The sequence below is a fragment of the Brienomyrus brachyistius genome, chromosome 9 (genome assembly GCF_023856365.1).
Source record: "Brienomyrus brachyistius isolate T26 chromosome 9, BBRACH_0.4, whole genome shotgun sequence".
Lineage (NCBI taxonomy): Eukaryota > Metazoa > Chordata > Actinopteri > Osteoglossiformes > Mormyridae > Brienomyrus > Brienomyrus brachyistius.
Genome location: NC_064541.1, coordinates 9,335,901 through 9,352,102, shown reverse-complemented (window position 1 = coordinate 9,352,102; position 16,202 = coordinate 9,335,901). Strand labels below are relative to the sequence as shown.

Sequence of the window (16,202 nt, the reverse complement as noted above, 5' to 3'; positions counted from 1 at the left end):
GGGACAGGGAACATAGGACGGCTACTGACATCAATGACGGACAAGGGAAACCGGGGAGACCAGGACTTAAATACACAAGACTGATTGAAAGTAAACAGACACAGCTGGGTACGATCCGGGAAACATACGTGGGGAAGCAGGGGGCGTGGCACACAGGAGGAGCGGACGAGCCGGGCATGACAGATGCTTTGAGAAAATGTAGTATTCTGAAAATGTGCTATACAAATAAAATTGAATTGAATAACAAACAGGGTGAGGCAGTGGGTGAACAGCAGGCCACGCCCCCAGAGTGTCAGAATAAAGGGTGAGAAGCAGGCCACGCCCTCAGAGTGTGAGATTAAAGGGTGACAAGCAGGCCACGCCCCCAGAGTGTCAGAATAATAGGTGACCCTCAGTGAGTAGTGCTCATGCACTATGTTAGAGGGAGTTATGTCTTTTCAAACCAGCATCCGCTGAACCCCTGAGAGCCGACCATCACTGCTGGTCTCTCCTTTACTTTAAACAGCTAATATAGAGTGTAGAAAAAATGTTTTGATTTGCTCTCTGCAGGTTGTCAGGCTGTAGGGTCAGAGAAGAAGGCTGTTCTTCCCTGGCTTCAGCTCTGAGGTCAAACCCCTCACACCTGCGAGAGCTGGATCTGAGCTACAATCACCCAGGAGACTCAGGAGTGAAGCTGCTCTCTGCTGTGCTGGAGGATCCCAGCTGTAAACTGGAGAAGCTGAAGTGAGTACAGAATAACCACAAGGAAACTGGGCATCACGTGAACCCAGAATGCATTTCAGCAGTGACATAATAACCAAACACAAACAGCTTCTCTTTTCTCTTACTACTGTCTTATATCCCCAAACTTATCAGCCCTTAATCCAGGTTAGAAACGATGAAGCAGTGAAACAGGAAACAGCCGTTATTTATTAACACATGCAACAGGTTTGTGCTGGTTAGCTGAGTTCATAGGATAAAAAAACTGATGGTAACATTGCAATTAACATGATGACTTTACCATGTACCATGGATTAAAATATAATGGACGCCAGTTGGGCTGAACGATTTATCGATTTTAAATCACAATGGCGATTTGAAACAACGTGATTAGCAAATTCCAAAGGCTGTGATTTAGGATATGCATTATACAGCGTGTCTGACCCAGGGTTTAATACTGTAGTGAGAATATTTTACATAAAATTCACGCCATGCTCCTTGTTCGACCGTAATTCTCACCAATCAGAAGGGTCCGAAGGCGACAGGATCCGCCCACAAACAGCAAACGCCTGAAGGTTACATTTGCGGTGCGAAAATATGTTGATACTGCTGCTGAGCTATAAGTGAATTAGCTACTTATTTCATGGTCAGAGTCCCACCACGACCTCCTTTATCCGCCAGCCGCACGTACTTCTGCGTATCACAACCTTTGGGTTTTGTTAATGGGCCATGGCATTAGCATACCGCTCAGCCATTAAGGGAGCAATGGGAGAGTCAGTGATCCTCGTCAGCGGAGCTACTGTCACCCCCAAAAAGACGTAAAATCTATAATACAGTTGTATTTACGTCATATGTTTTACTACTCATTGATTTAAGTATTGGTTTTGATAGATAAATCTTATGAAATTATTCTGAATTGCACATCGGTAAAAAATAAAAGCCTGACTTTAATATAAATGCCAACAGAACTGGTCATTTTAATGTATATTACAGTGGAATGTAGGCGGTCTTATTTAGAAAAGACCTAAAAAGCGAAACATAGTGTTTTCTTATATTTGTTTTACTTTCTGGCAGTATTACATCTGCATTGTTTGAAATATATAAAATATACAGTTTATTCTTCTTCATTTAATTAATACCCAGGCTGGATTGTTTTAAATGATATGTAACACGGATTTTATAATGACTGAGTGTAGTAATGCAGTAAAAAAAATAACTTAAGTGTCATTTCCGTTGCCATCCAGGCTGCCTTCCAATCAGAGACACAGCATCCAAACTTGCTATAGAGACAGTGAGGGCTCTTTATACAGAGCAGGGATACTCAGTTCTTACGGGAGGATTCAGGTCCATATTGCATGTGTTTCTCTCTGCTCTGTTTTTAACTTTGGATTTCTTAACTGTTAAGGAACTAGTACTTATCATATATAAAACTATTTTCTTTAAATAAGTAGGGAAGATAAAATGAGTAGGAGACCCAGTGGCCTCACATCTCCAGGTCTGGAGGTTCACATCCCGTCTCCAGCCCAGTGTCTGTGGAGTTTGCATGGTCTGCTTGTGTTTGCCAGCAACAGAATTACTGATACATTTAAAATCCCCTGTTACTGAATGGAATATAGAGCCTGTTCACACTCATTCATACTGGCTCTGTAGACAGACAGTACTGATATAATTATAAAGTTATATTAGGCAGCTTGACATGTATGACTTTGCTGAAACTATCGTTTGATTGTAAAGTATAAAGTTTTTAACTAAAATCCAGTGACTCCCAGTCAGTGATCATGTGACTGCAATTCCCAGGTTGCACAGTACAGTCTGTGATTCATTTTGAAATAGAAGCTTATTATGTTGAAAACAAACGTTTGTGTTGATATTGTATATCAGTCCTGTTACTGACGTGTAGGGTGTGTGTGTCTCTGCTTTAACATGATTTCTTTTACAGGCTCAATGGCTGTAATCTCACAGAGAAATGCTGTGAGGCGTTGGCTTCAGCTCTCAGATCAAACTCCTCAGCCCTGAGAGAGCTAGACCTGAGTGACAATGACCTGAGTGACCATGTCCTGAGTGACAATGACCTGAATGTCTATCATCAGCAGATTTTAGAATTGATGCTGATGTTTCATAGACAGATAGGTAAACTGGGCAAGAATTCAGGAGTGAAGCTGCTCTCTGCTGGACTGGGGGACTCGCACTGTAAACTGGAGATACTGAGGTCAGTATTACTGGGTTTTTGCTTGTTGTCAGTCATTTCCCAGCTGTTTCCACCAACCCTGGGCAATTTGTTTTTATTACCGAGTGTCAAATGCCCATAACAGACTGACATTCAAAATAAGTACAATTCCAACCAGTCTTATACACACTTTTCAAAACACCCTGTCTCAGCCCAAACCCCCTGTTTCCTGAATAGACACAGTCTTTGATTGGCCTTCTTACAGATAAAATCAACATTTTCTGCAAAACCGAATTTATCATCAATAAAAGACCCAAGATATATAAAGCTGATAATTTGCACGTACTGAGCAGCAAGGGTTACAGCCAGAAGTGATCTGTAGCTGTCAATAATGTAAGAACTAGCAATAATTCAATAAATTTCTTTATTCTTAATGTAAAAAGTAAATAATGTAATAACTGGTCAAAAATGATATAACTTACATTATCAGCAAAAAGTTGCATTTTGCGAAACAGTATTACATTATTGGCCAGTTACTACATTATCGACTTTTATTTCAGTACAAATGGAAGAATTAATACATTATTGGATCTACATGGTCCTCCATTATACAAAATCAGCAAATTTTTTGTCAACATAAATTACTAAAAAGTTTGATTTATTCCAGCATTCTAGTTTAGAAAACTGCTCACTTTTTATATAAAACTCCCACCCTAGCTATATCATCGGCATACATAAATAACTAAAAATCATAATTTTACTGACATTCGTCAGTAATTTCCAAAGCTCCTGATCCAGTGCACCAGTCCCCCATTTACCCCCAAGTACAGAAGTCTTTGCAAAAGCGGATGAATCTGCGCAGTGTTAGAAGCTGCACTACAATTAAATTAAATCCGTGCATAGGCCCTAGGCAGGGAAATCACCAGGGCAGTGAAACTAGTGAGGATATTAATTATTATTTGAGCTACAAAAACAAAGAACACTATTAAAATACTGTAAAACACAACAGACTATGCTTTGAGAAAATGTAATATTCTGAAAATGTGCTATACAAATAAAATTGAATTGAATAACAGACAGTGTGAGACGGGGGGGTGAGCAGCAGGCCACGCCCCCAGAGTGTCAGATAAACAGGTGAGAAGCAGGCCACGCCCCCAGAGTGTGGGATTAAAGGTTGAGAAGCAGGCCACGCCCCCAGAGTGTCAGAATAATAGGTGACCCTCAGTGAGTAGTGCTCATGCACTATGTTAGAGGGAGTTATGTCTTTTCAAACAAGCATCCGCTGAACCCCTGAGAGCCGACCATCACTGCTGGTCTCTCCTTTACTTTAAACAGCTAATATAGAGTGTAGAAAAAATGTTTTGATTTGCTCTCTGCAGGTTGTCAGGCTGTAGGGTCAGAGAGGAAGGCTGTTCTTCCCTGGCTTCAGCTCTGAGGTCAAACCCCTCACACCTGCGAGAGCTGGATCTGAGCTACAATCACCCAGGAGATTCAGGAGTGAAGCTGCTCTCTGCTGTGCTGAAGGATCCCAGCTGTAAACTGGAGAAGCTGTGGTGAGTACAGAATAACCACAAGGAAACTGGGCATCACCTGAACCCAGAATGCATTTCAGCAGTGACATAATAACCAAACACAAACAGCTTCTCTTTTCTCTTACTACTGTCTTATATCCTCAAACTTATCAGCCCTTAATCCAGGTTAGAAACGATAAAGCGCTGAAACAGGAAACAGCCGTTTTTTATTAACACATGCAACAGGTTTGTGCTGGTTAGCTGAGTTCATAGGATAAAAAAACTGATGGTAACATTGCAATTAACATGATGACTTTACCATGTACCATGGATTAAAATATAATGGACGCCAGTAGGGCTGAATGATTTATCGATTTTAAATCACAATGGCGATTTGAAACAACGTGATTAGCAAATTCCAAAGGCTGTGATTTAGGATATGCATTATACAGCATGTCTGACCCAGGGTTTAATACTGTAGTGAGAATATTTTACATAAAATTCACGCCATGCTCCTCGTTTGACCGTCATTCTCACCAATCAGAAGGGTCCCAAGGCACCTGTGGATCCGCCCACAAACAGCAAACGCCTGAAGGTTGCATTTGCAGTGCGAAAATATGTTGATACTGCTGCTGAGCTATAAGTGAATTAGCTACTTATTTCATGGTCAGAGTCCCACCACGACCTCCTTTATCCGCCAGCCGCACGTACTTCTGCGAATCACAACCTTTGGGTTTTGTTAATGGGCCACGGCATTAGCATACCGCTCAGCCATCAAGGGAGCAATGGGAGAGTCAGTGATCCTCGTCAGCGGAGCTACTGTCACCCCCAAAAAGACGTAAAATCTACAATACAGTTGTATTTACATCATATGTTTTACTACTCATTGATTTAAGTATTGGTTTTGATAGATAAATCTTATGAAATTATTCTGAATTGCACATCGGTAAAAAATAAAAGCCTGACTTTAATATAAATGCCAACAGAACTGGTCATTTTAATGGATATTACAGTGGAATGTAGGCGGTCTTATTTAGAAAAGACCTAAAAAGCGAAACATAATGTTTTCTTATATTTGTTTTACTTTCTGGCAGTATTACATCTGCATTGTTTGAAATATATAAAATATACAGTTTATTCTTCTTCATTTAATTAATACCCAGGCTGGATTGTTTTGATGATATGTAACACGGATTTCATAATGACTGAGTGTAGTAATGCAGTAAAAAAACAACTTAAGTCTCATTTCCGTTGCCATCCAGTCTGCCTTCCAGTCAGAGACACAGCATCCTAACTTGCTATAGAGACAGTGAGGGCTCTTTATACAGAGCAGGGATACTCAGTTCTTACGGGAGGATTCAGGTCCATATTGCATGTGTTTCTATCTGCTCTGTTGTGATTTGCTCTTTGCAGGCTGGTCAGATGTGGAGTCACAAAGAGAGGCTGTTCTTCCCTGGCTTCAGCTCTGAGGTCAAACCCCTCACACCTGAGAGAGCTGGATCTGAGCAAGACTCACACTGGAGACTCAGGAGTGAAGCTGCTCTCTGCTGTACTGGAGGATCCCAGCTGTAAACTGGAGAAGCTGAAGTGAGTACAGAATAACCACAAGGAAACTGGGCATCACATGAACACAGAATGCATTTCAGCAGTGACATAATAACCAAACAGAAACAGCTTCTCTTTTCTCTCACTACTGTCTTATATCCTCAAACTTATCAGCCGTTAATCCAGGTTAGAAACGATGAAGCACTGAAACAGGAAACAGCTGTTTATTATTAACACATGAAACAGGTTTGTGTTGGTTAGCCGAGTTCATAGGATAAAAAAACTGATGGTAATATTGTAATTAACATGATGACTTTAGCAGGTACCATGGATTAAAATATAATGGACGCCAAAGTATTGATTTTAAATAACAATGGCGATTTGAAACAACGTGATAAGCAAATTCCAAAGGCTCTGATTTAGAATATGCATTATACAGCGTGTCTGACCTAGGGTTTAATACTGTAGTGAGAATATTTTACATAAAATTCACGCCGTGCTCCTTGTGTGACCGTCACTCTGACCAATCAGAAGGGTCCGAAGGTGACTGTGGATCCGCCCACAAACAGCAAACGCCTGAAGGTTACATTTGCGGTGCGAAAATATGTTGATACTGCTGCTGAGCTATAAGTGAATTAGCTACTTATTTCATGGTCAGAGTCCCACCACGACCTCCTTTATCCGCCAGCCGCACATACTTCTGCGTATCACAACCTTTGGGTTTTCTTAATGGGCCACGGCATTAGCATACCGCTCAGCCATCAAGGGAGCAATGGGAGAGTCAGTGATCCTCGTCAGCGGAGCTACTGTCACCCCCAAAAATACGTAAAACCTGTGATACAGTTGTATTTACGTCATATGTTTTACTACTCATTGATTTAAGTATTGGTTTTGATAGATAAATCTTATGAAATTATTCTGAATTGCACATCGGTAAAAAATAAAAGCCTGACTTTAGTATAAATGCCAACAGAACTGGTCACTTTAATGTATATTACAGTGGAATGTAGGCGGTCTTATTTAGAAAAGACCTAAAAAGCGAAACATAGTGTTTTCTTATATTTGTTTTACTTTCTGGCAGTATTACATCTGCATTGTTTGAAATATATAAAATATACAGTTTATTCTTCTTCATTTAATTAATACCCAGGCTGGATTGTTTTGATGATATGTAACACGGATTTCATAATGACTGAGTGTAGTAATGCAGTAAAAAAATAACTTAAGTGTCATTTCCGTTGCCATCCAGGCTGCCTTCCAGTCAGAGCCACAGCATCCTAACTTGCTATAGAGACAGTGAGGGCTCTTTATACAGAGCAGGGATACTCAGTTCTTACGGGAGGATTCAGGTCCATATTGCATGTGTTTCTCTCTGCTCTGTTGTGATTTGCTCTTTGCAGGCTGGTCAGATGTGGAGTCACAAAGAGAGGCTGTTCTTCCCTGGCTTCAGCTCTGAGGTCAAACCCCTCACACCTGCGAGAGCTGGATCTGAGCTACAATCACCCAGGAGATTCAGGAGTGAAACTGCTCTCTGCTGTGCTGAAGGATCCCAGCTGTAAACTGGAGAAGCTGAAGTGAGTACAGAATAACCACAAGTAAACTGGGCATCACGTGAACCCAGAATGCATTTCAGCAGTGACATAATAACCAAACACAAACAGCTTCTATTTTCTCTTACTACTGTCTTATATCCCCAGACTTATCAGCCCTTAATCCAGGTTAGAAACGATAAAGCACTGAAACAGGAAACAGCCGTTATTTATTAACACATGCAACAGGTTTGTGCTGGTTAGCTGAGTTCATAGGATAAAAAAACTGATGGTAACATTGCAATTAACATGATGACTTTAGCATGTACCATGGATTAAAATATAATGGACGCCAGTAGGGCTGAACGATTTATCGATTTTAAATCACAATGGTGATTTGAAATAACGTGATTAGCAAATTCCAAAGGCTGTGATTTAGAATATGCATTATACAGCGTGTCTGACCCAGGGTTTAATACTGTAGTGAGAATATTTTACATAAAATTCACGCCGTGCTCCTTGTTTGACCGTCATTCTGACCAATCAGAAGGGTCCCAAGGCAACTGTGGATCCGCCCACAAACAGCAAATGCCTGAAGGTTACATTTGCGGTGCGAAAATATGTTGATACTGCTGCTGAGCTATAAGTGAATTAGCTACTTATTTCATGGTCAGAGTCCCACCACGACCTCCTGTATCCGCCAGCCGCACGTACTTCTGCGAATCACAACCTTTGGGTTTTGTTAATGGGCCATGGCATTAGCATACCGCTCAGCCATCAAGGGAGCAATGGAAGAGTCAGTGATCCTCATCAGCGGAGGTACTGTCACCCCCAAAAAGACGTAAAATCTATAATACAGTTGTATTTACGTCATATGTTTTACTACTCATTGATTTAAGTATTGGTTTCAATAGATAAATCTTATGAAATTATTCTGAATTGCACATCGGTAAAAAATAAAAGCCTGACTTTAATATAAATGCCAACAGAACTGGTCATTTTAATGTATATTACAGTGGAATGTAGGCGGTCTTATTTAGAAAAGACCTAAAAAGCGAAACATAGTGTTTTCTTATATTTGTTTTACTTTCTGGCAGTATTACATCTGCATTGTTTGAAATATATAAAATATACAGTTTATTCTTCTTCATTTAATTAATACCCAGGCTGGATTGTTTTGATGATATGTAACACGGATTTCATAATGACTGAGTGTAGTAATGCAGTAAAAAAATAACTTAAGTGTCATTTCCGTTGCCATCCAGTCTGCCTTCCAGTCAGAGACACAGCATCCTAACTTGCTATAGAGACAGTGAGGGCTCTTTATACAGAGCAGGGATGCTCAGTTCTTACGGGAGGATTCAGGTCCATATTGCATGTGTTTCTATCTGCTCTGTTGTGATTTGCTCTTTGCAGGCTGGTCAGATGTGGAGTCACAAAGAGAGGCTGTTCTTCCCTGGCTTCAGCTCTGAGGTCAAACCCCTCACACCTGAGAGAGCTGGATCTGAGCAAGACTCACACTGGAGACTCAGGAGTGAAGCTGCTCTCTGCTGTACTGGAGGATCCCAGCTGTAAACTGGAGAAGCTGATGTGAGTACAGAATAACCACAAGTAAACTGGGCATCACGTGAACCCAGAATGCATTTCAGCAGTGACATAATAACCAAACAGAAACAGCTTCTCTTTTCTCTCACTACTGTCTTATATCCTCAAACTTATCAGCCCTTAATCCAGGTTAGAAACGATGAAGCACTGAAACAGGAAACAGCCGTTTATTATTAACACATGCAACAGGTTTGTGCTGGTTAGCCGAGTTCATAGGATAAAAAAACTGATGGTAATATTGTAATTAACATGATGACTTTAGCATGTACCATGGCTTAAAATATAATGGACACCAGTAGGGCTGGACGATTTATCGATTTTAAATCACAATGGCGATTTGAAACAACGTGATCAGCAAATTCCAAAGGCTCTGGTTTAGGATATGCATTATACAGCGTGTCTGACCCAGGGTTTAATACTGTAGTGAGAATATTTTACATAAAATTCACGCCATGCTCCTTGTTTGACCGTAATTCTCACCAATCAGAAGGGTCCCAAGGCAACTGTGGATCTGCCCACAAACAGCAAACGCCTGAAGGTTACATTTGCGGTGCGAAAATATGTTGATACTGCTGCTGAGCTATAAGTGAATTAGCTACTTATTTCATGGTCAGAGTCCCACCACGACCTCCTTTATCCGCCAGCCGCACGTACTTCTGCGTATCACAACCTTTGGGTTTTGTTAATGGGCCACGGCATTAGCATACCGCTCAGCCATTAAGGGAGCAATGGGAGAGTCAGTGATCCTCATCAGCAGAGGTACTGTCACCCCCAAAAAGACATAAAATCTATAATACAGTTGTATTTACGTCATATGTTTTACTACTCATTGATTTAAGTATTGGTTTTGATAGATAAATCTTATGAAATTATTCTGAATTGCACATCGGTAAAAAATAAAAGCCTGACTTTAATATAAATGCCAACAGAACTGGTCACTTTAATGTATATTACAGTGGAATGTAGGCGGTCTTATTTAGAAAAGACCTAAAAAGCGAAACATAGTGTTTTCTTATATTTGTTTTACTGTCTGGCAGTATTACATCTGCATTGTTTGAAATATATAAAATATACAGTTTATTCTTCTTCATTTAATTAATACCCAGGCTGGAATTTTTTGATGATATGTAACACGGATTTTATAATGACTGAGTGTAGTAATGCAGTATAAAAAATAACTTTAGTCTCATTTCCGTTGCCATCCAGTCTGCCTTCCAGTCAGAGACACAGCATCCTAACTTGCTATAGAGACAGTGAGGGCTCTTTATACAGAGCCGGGATGCTCAGTTCTTACGGGAGGATTCAGGTCCATATTGCATGTGTTTCTATCTGCTCTGTTGTGATTTGCTCTCTGCAGGCTGTCATGGTGTGGAATCACAGAGGAAGGCTGTTCTTCACTGGCTTCAGCTCTGAGGTCAAACCCCTCACACCTGAGAGAGCTGGATCTGAGCCTCAATAACCCAGGAGACTCAGGAGTGATGCTGCTATCTGCTGTGCTGGAGGATCCCAGCTGTAAACTGGAGAAGCTGAAGTGAGTACAGAGTGTGTGAAGGTCCTTGTTACAGACACACCTGAGAAGGATGCAACAATTAAAGAAATGGATCTACGATGTTATGTCATTCTGCTTCTCCTATAGTGTGGATCACAGTGGAAAGTGATGGTTCTGACGAGGGTTCCAGAAATGTAAGTTTGTTGCCATGTTTTAATATATTTTTTTAAATACCATTAATTCTACATTCAATGTTGTGCACCAGTGTGCTAAATGACCACTGTTAATTGAATACGCTCATATTTTTAGTGAATGGTGGACTGAACAAATTCGTTTGCAGCTATTGAAGGTGAACGTGACTGTTGTTCACTCTGGCGAGAGTGACCAGTGCTCATACACCAGAAGTAGCAATAACAGGCAAAAAAAATTACTTTCATATGGTGATATGAAATTCGACATATTACAGTGTCCAGTGGTGAAAGTTAACAACTTCACTACAGTACTTACATATTTTTTTTCATGTATCATGTAGATTTAGCCATGGACACTTTTGACTTTTACTTTAATCTTACAGCAAATTTATACTTTACTCTACTACATCCCTACTAAGTGTTGTGTTGCATGTTATGATCACATTGCTGTTTGTTTAATCGGATAATGACAGGGAAAGGTAGTGATGAGACGGATAATATCAAGGTTTTGGAAGTTTTCTTGTCATAGTAATGCCAAGTGACTTGAAACATATGTGTGTGTGTGTATATATATGTGTGTGTGTGTGTATATATATGTGTGTGTGTGTGTATATATGTATGTGTGTGTGTGTGTGTGTGTGTGTGTGTGTGTGTATGTGTTTAATATATAATATAATATGAAACAATAGATGTTTTTATATCGTCATATGATATATATCATCATATCGCGCAGCCCTACACACATCCAATTGGGAAGATTTTGTTGTGAGGTTATGTTTGGGGTTGGAATGTATTTTATGTTGTATATTGTTTGTTTTATGCACAGCCCCCAAGAAGCTTGGTATGCTGTGTAAAATGTTAATAAAAACAGAATGCAATGATTTGCAAAACATATAAACTTAATAGAACAAAAACAGCATATCAGATGTTGAAAATTTGAAATTTTATTGTTTTACGACAAATACATGTTCCATCTATATTCGATGCCAGCAACACGTTTCAAAAATGTTGTGACCTGGCCAACAAAAGATTGGAAAAGTTGTGTGATGCTAAAACAAAACACCTGGTTGAATATCTCACACCTAGTTATTTTAACTGACAGCAGGTCAGTAAGATGATTGGGTATCTGCTCAGAGAGGCAGAGTCTCTGTGTAGTGAAGATGGGGAGAGTTTCACCACTCTGTGAAAGATTGTGTGGGCAAATAGTGCAACAATTTAAGAATAATGTTCCTTAACTTAATATTAGAAAGAATTTGGTAATTTCATCAGGGTTCAGGAACACTTCTGAAAACTGCTGTCTGTGAACACAGTTTGTTGCTGCATCCAGAAATGCAGGATGAGACTCTACCATGCAAAGAAGAAACTGACTTCTCTGGACTCAAGTTCATTTAAGATGGACTGAGTCAAAACGGAAAGGCATCCTGTGGTCTGATGATTAATTATTATGAATGCAAGTGGCTCCCAATGCTGAGTAATACTGAATCGTCAGCCACCGAAAGTCAGAGAGAGACATACACAACAAGCAGGGCTGTCAGCTCTCACGCTTCTGGCGTGACAGTGACGCTTTCAGACTCTCAAGCAGGCAATCTTACGGCAAATATGTATTATTCCATTATGAACCTAAAATTAGTTACATCAGAAGTGTTGGGGTAGTTTGTAAACCCTACATACTGTTTACAAGGTAATAAAGCTGTTACATACGTGTAAATGCGTGTGCTAATTACAGTGCGTTTGCCGCCCCCACCACACCACAAAATACCTTAGGGATGAGAACCTGAGTGCAGCCATGTGGCAAGTGATACACGTATATTTTGAACTAGTTTTTTTCCAGTGACTAGAGTGTCAATCCTGCCACCACCCCCCAAATTAATCCCTGTAAATTGGAGGATCTCCTTATAGGGCTGGATGTAGATTAATGTCATACCCAGGATGAAGAAATTGCAGGTTAAGGACCTTGCTCAAGGGCCTCAACAGAGTAGAATCACTCTGGACATTCATGGGATTAAAACCAGCAACATTCCAGTTACTGGCACAGATCCCAAGCCACCACTCCACCCTGTTTCATTAGGGGAAGCTGTGCTGTTTTTCTGTTGTTCGGAAAAATAAAGTACAGGCTAAAGTGCAGTGTGGTCCCAAGCAAGTCTGTCAGTGTGGCGTATGTCACGTACAGCGTGGGGGTGGGCTACAGGAGTGTATCGGAAATACAGTGTGTATATTGGAGTGAGTTCTGTGTAAGTGTGTGAGGTGTGACAGTGATTAAATGGAGGAGATGCCGGTCTGCCTGATGGGATTAATCTCTCTTACTCTTGCCTACAGACTCCTGCCACTTGACCCTGGACCCCAACGCATCAAACACAATTGCTCCGTTCAATAATTGACACCGCTCCAATGAAATTATTCACTGCTCACTCGAAAAAGAAAACAATCTGCATTGTATTTTAATTTTATCTTAAACTGTAGCTTGGCATCAAAATATCTAAGCAGCCAAATCCACATTCAAGCAGGAATGATTTCAAGACGTGATTTCAATGGGTGACTCTTTTCAGATTTTTCCCCTCAAATATGCCGCTCTGCTCACATGCTCTGTTCCACTGTATATGAACATTTTATATATTTCTCTATATATTGTGTTACCTATTCATATAATGACAATAAAGATTTTCTATTTTATCCTATTAATGTCCTTATTCATCTGTGCCCAAAGCATAGCGGAATAACAGAAATTTGGGAATTAAATTCTTTTCTCAAAAAAGTAAAGGAACACTTTTTAATCAGAGTAAATTAAACTTCTGGGATATTGATCTGGTCAGTTAAGTAGTGGGGGGGGGGGGGGTAATCAGTTTCAGCTGCTTTGGTGTTAATAAAATTAACAACAGGTGTACTAGAGGGGCAACAATGAGACAACCCCAAAACAGGAATGGAGGCCACTGACATTTTCCTTCCTTATCTTTTCTGACTGTTTTTCACTAGTTTTGCATTTGGCTACAGTCGGTGTAACTACTGGTAGCATGAGGCAATACCTGGACCCTACAGAGGTTGCACAGGTAGTCCAACTCCTCCAGGATGGCGCATCAATACGTGCCATTGCCAGAAGGTTTGCTGTGTCTCCCAGCACAGTCTCAAGTGTATGGAGGAGATTCCAGGAGACTGGAAGTTACTTCAGGAGAGCTGGACAGGGCCGTAGAAGGTCTTTAACCCATCAGCAGGACCAGTATCTGCTCCTTTGTGAAAGGAGGAACAGAATGAGCACTGCCAGAGCTCTACAAAATGACCTCCAGCAGGCCACTGGTGTGAATGTCTCTCACTACACAATCAGAAACAGACTTCATGAGGGTGGCCTGAGGGCCTGACGTCCTCTAGGGGGCCCTGTGATGACACCATGGAGCTCAATTGGCATTTGCCATAGAATACCAGAATTGGCAGGTCCACCACTGACGCCCTGTGCTTTTCACAGATGAGAGCAGGTTCACCTTGAGCACATGTGACAGAAGTCAAAGTGTCTGTAGAAGCCATGGAGAACATTATGCTGCCTGTAACACTGTTCAGCATAACGGGTTTGGTGGTGGGTCAATGATGGTCTGGGGAGGAAAATCCATAGAGGGACACACAGAACTTACAGGCTAGACAATGACACCTTGACTGTTATTAGGTATCGGGATGAAATTCTTGAACCCATTGTCAGATCCTACGTTGGTGAAGGGTCCTGGGTTCCTCCTGGTGCACGACAATGCCTGGCCTCATGTGGCTAGAGTATGCAGACAGTTCCTGGAGGATGAAGGTATTGATACCATTGACTGGCCCACATGCTCGCCTGACCTAAATCCAATAGAACAGCTATGGGACATTATGTTTCGGTCCATCCAATGCAGCCAGGTTGCACCTCAGACTGTCCAGGAGCTCAGTGATGTCCTGGTCCAGATCTGGGAGGAGATGACCCAGGACACCATCCGTCGTCTCATTAGGAGCATGCCCTGACGTGGGGGCCATACAAACTACTGAGTTTGATTTTGAGTTGCTGCAATAAAATTTCAGCAAAATGGACTAACCTGCTGCATCATTTTTTCACTTTGATTTTTGGGGTGTCTTTGAATTCAACCCTCTGTAGGTCTGAATCCTCTGTAGGATAATTTTCTTTTCCTTCAAAATGTGGCATCCTTTCATTCCTAACATATTACCCAGTCCATATCAGTATAGATCTGATGCATTTTCAAAATGCTCTTGTAATTTTTTTTAGTAGTATACATTCACTTTCCTACTACAACTGAACATAACTAGCACAATTACACTAAATCATCCATCCATCCATTTTCCAAACCACTTATCCTACTGGGTCGCGGGGGGTCCAGAGCCTATCCCGGAAGCAATGGACACAAGGCAGGGAACAACCCAGGATGGGGGGCCAGCCCATCGCAGGGCACAGTCACACACCATTCACTCACACATGCACACCTACGGGCAATTTAGTAACTCCAATTAACCTCAGCATGTTTTTGGACTGTGGAAGGAAACCAGGTCCCAGAGGTGTGAGGCAATAGTGCTAACCACTGCACCACCATGTCGCCCCATACACTCAATCAGCATATGTAATAACCATTTAATGGGAAACATGACCACATTCCGTAGTTTTCACTTATTTCACTTATTTGGAGGTCAGAACTCGGCCCCGAGCCCCACAGTGCCACTGCGGTGGCTGAAGGTTTCCCGTCGGATGCAGGATGTGGGACCCCACCTTTCTCAATTATTGTCAGCACTGCAACACAGCAGTAGGAAATAGGAACAGTCATTATTTAACGTGCAATTCACTGTAAAAAATGCCCGTAAATCTAACTGTAAATGAATGTAGAAAACTTACAGTAAAAATCCTTGTTAGCTAATCGTAAATTTTTGGATAGATTATACATTGTAAAAGTCAACCACTAGTCCTGTTGTTAATCTGTAGTTATATTTAGCTTTTTGTGGGTAATTTTATCCAGAATGGGCCTCCATGTATGCAGGTTCTCTGCAACTCCCTAATTAGATTATTAATTAGAGGACTGATTGGCTGAAGAGTCCTCACACCTGGGTTTTGAACAGCTGACCTAAAGGTTACCCCTAAAACCTGCATACAGCCGTGGCCAAAAGTTTTGAGAATGACATAAATATTAATTTTCACAGTCTGCTGCCTCAGTTTTTATGATGGCAATTTGCATAAACTCCAGAATGTTATGAAAAGTGATCAGATGAATTGCAGTTAATTGCAAAGTCCCTCTTTGCCATGAAAATGAATTTAATCCCAAAAAACCCATTTCCACTGCATTTCAGCCTGGCCACAAAAGACCTGCTGACATTTCAGCGATTCTCTCAGTAACACAGGTGAGAGTGTTGACGAGGACAAGGCTGGAGATCACTCTGTCATGCTGATTGAGTTAGAATAGCAGACTGGATGTTTTATAAGGAGGGTCGTGCTTGAAATCATTTTGCTTCCTC

The 16,202-nt window shown here is 41.0% G+C and overlaps 1 protein-coding gene and 1 long non-coding RNA gene across 28 annotated transcripts in view; one reads left to right on the top strand and one right to left on the bottom strand.

The window, feature by feature from the left end:
- LOC125749639 (NACHT, LRR and PYD domains-containing protein 12-like) overlaps window positions 1-16,202 on the top strand; it is a 60,211-nt gene that overhangs the window by 22,334 nt on the left and 21,675 nt on the right. For 9 of the 27 annotated variants that reach the window (XM_049027071.1, XM_049027072.1, XM_049027073.1 and 6 more), the window contains 7 exons: window positions 550-723; window positions 2,639-2,908; window positions 4,246-4,419; window positions 5,791-5,964; window positions 7,323-7,496; window positions 8,868-9,041; window positions 10,414-10,587. In XM_049027071.1, coding sequence (XP_048883028.1) covers window positions 550-723; window positions 2,639-2,908; window positions 4,246-4,419; window positions 5,791-5,964; window positions 7,323-7,496; window positions 8,868-9,041; window positions 10,414-10,587 — 1,314 coding nt within the window. Of the gene's footprint in view, window positions 1-549; window positions 724-947; window positions 2,044-2,638; window positions 2,909-4,245; window positions 4,420-5,790; window positions 5,965-6,886; window positions 7,272-7,322; window positions 7,497-8,816; window positions 9,042-10,413; window positions 10,588-16,202 lie in introns of those variants that run through there. The other 18 variants (XM_049027094.1, XM_049027093.1, XM_049027077.1 and 15 more) reach the window with 17 other exon arrangements.
- On the bottom strand, window positions 1,244-6,877 carry LOC125749641 (uncharacterized). The gene is made up of 3 exons (XR_007399975.1): window positions 6,755-6,877; window positions 5,005-5,222; window positions 1,244-1,305 (listed from the first exon to the last, which is right to left on the bottom strand). It is a non-coding gene; the product is annotated as an uncharacterized LOC125749641 (long non-coding RNA).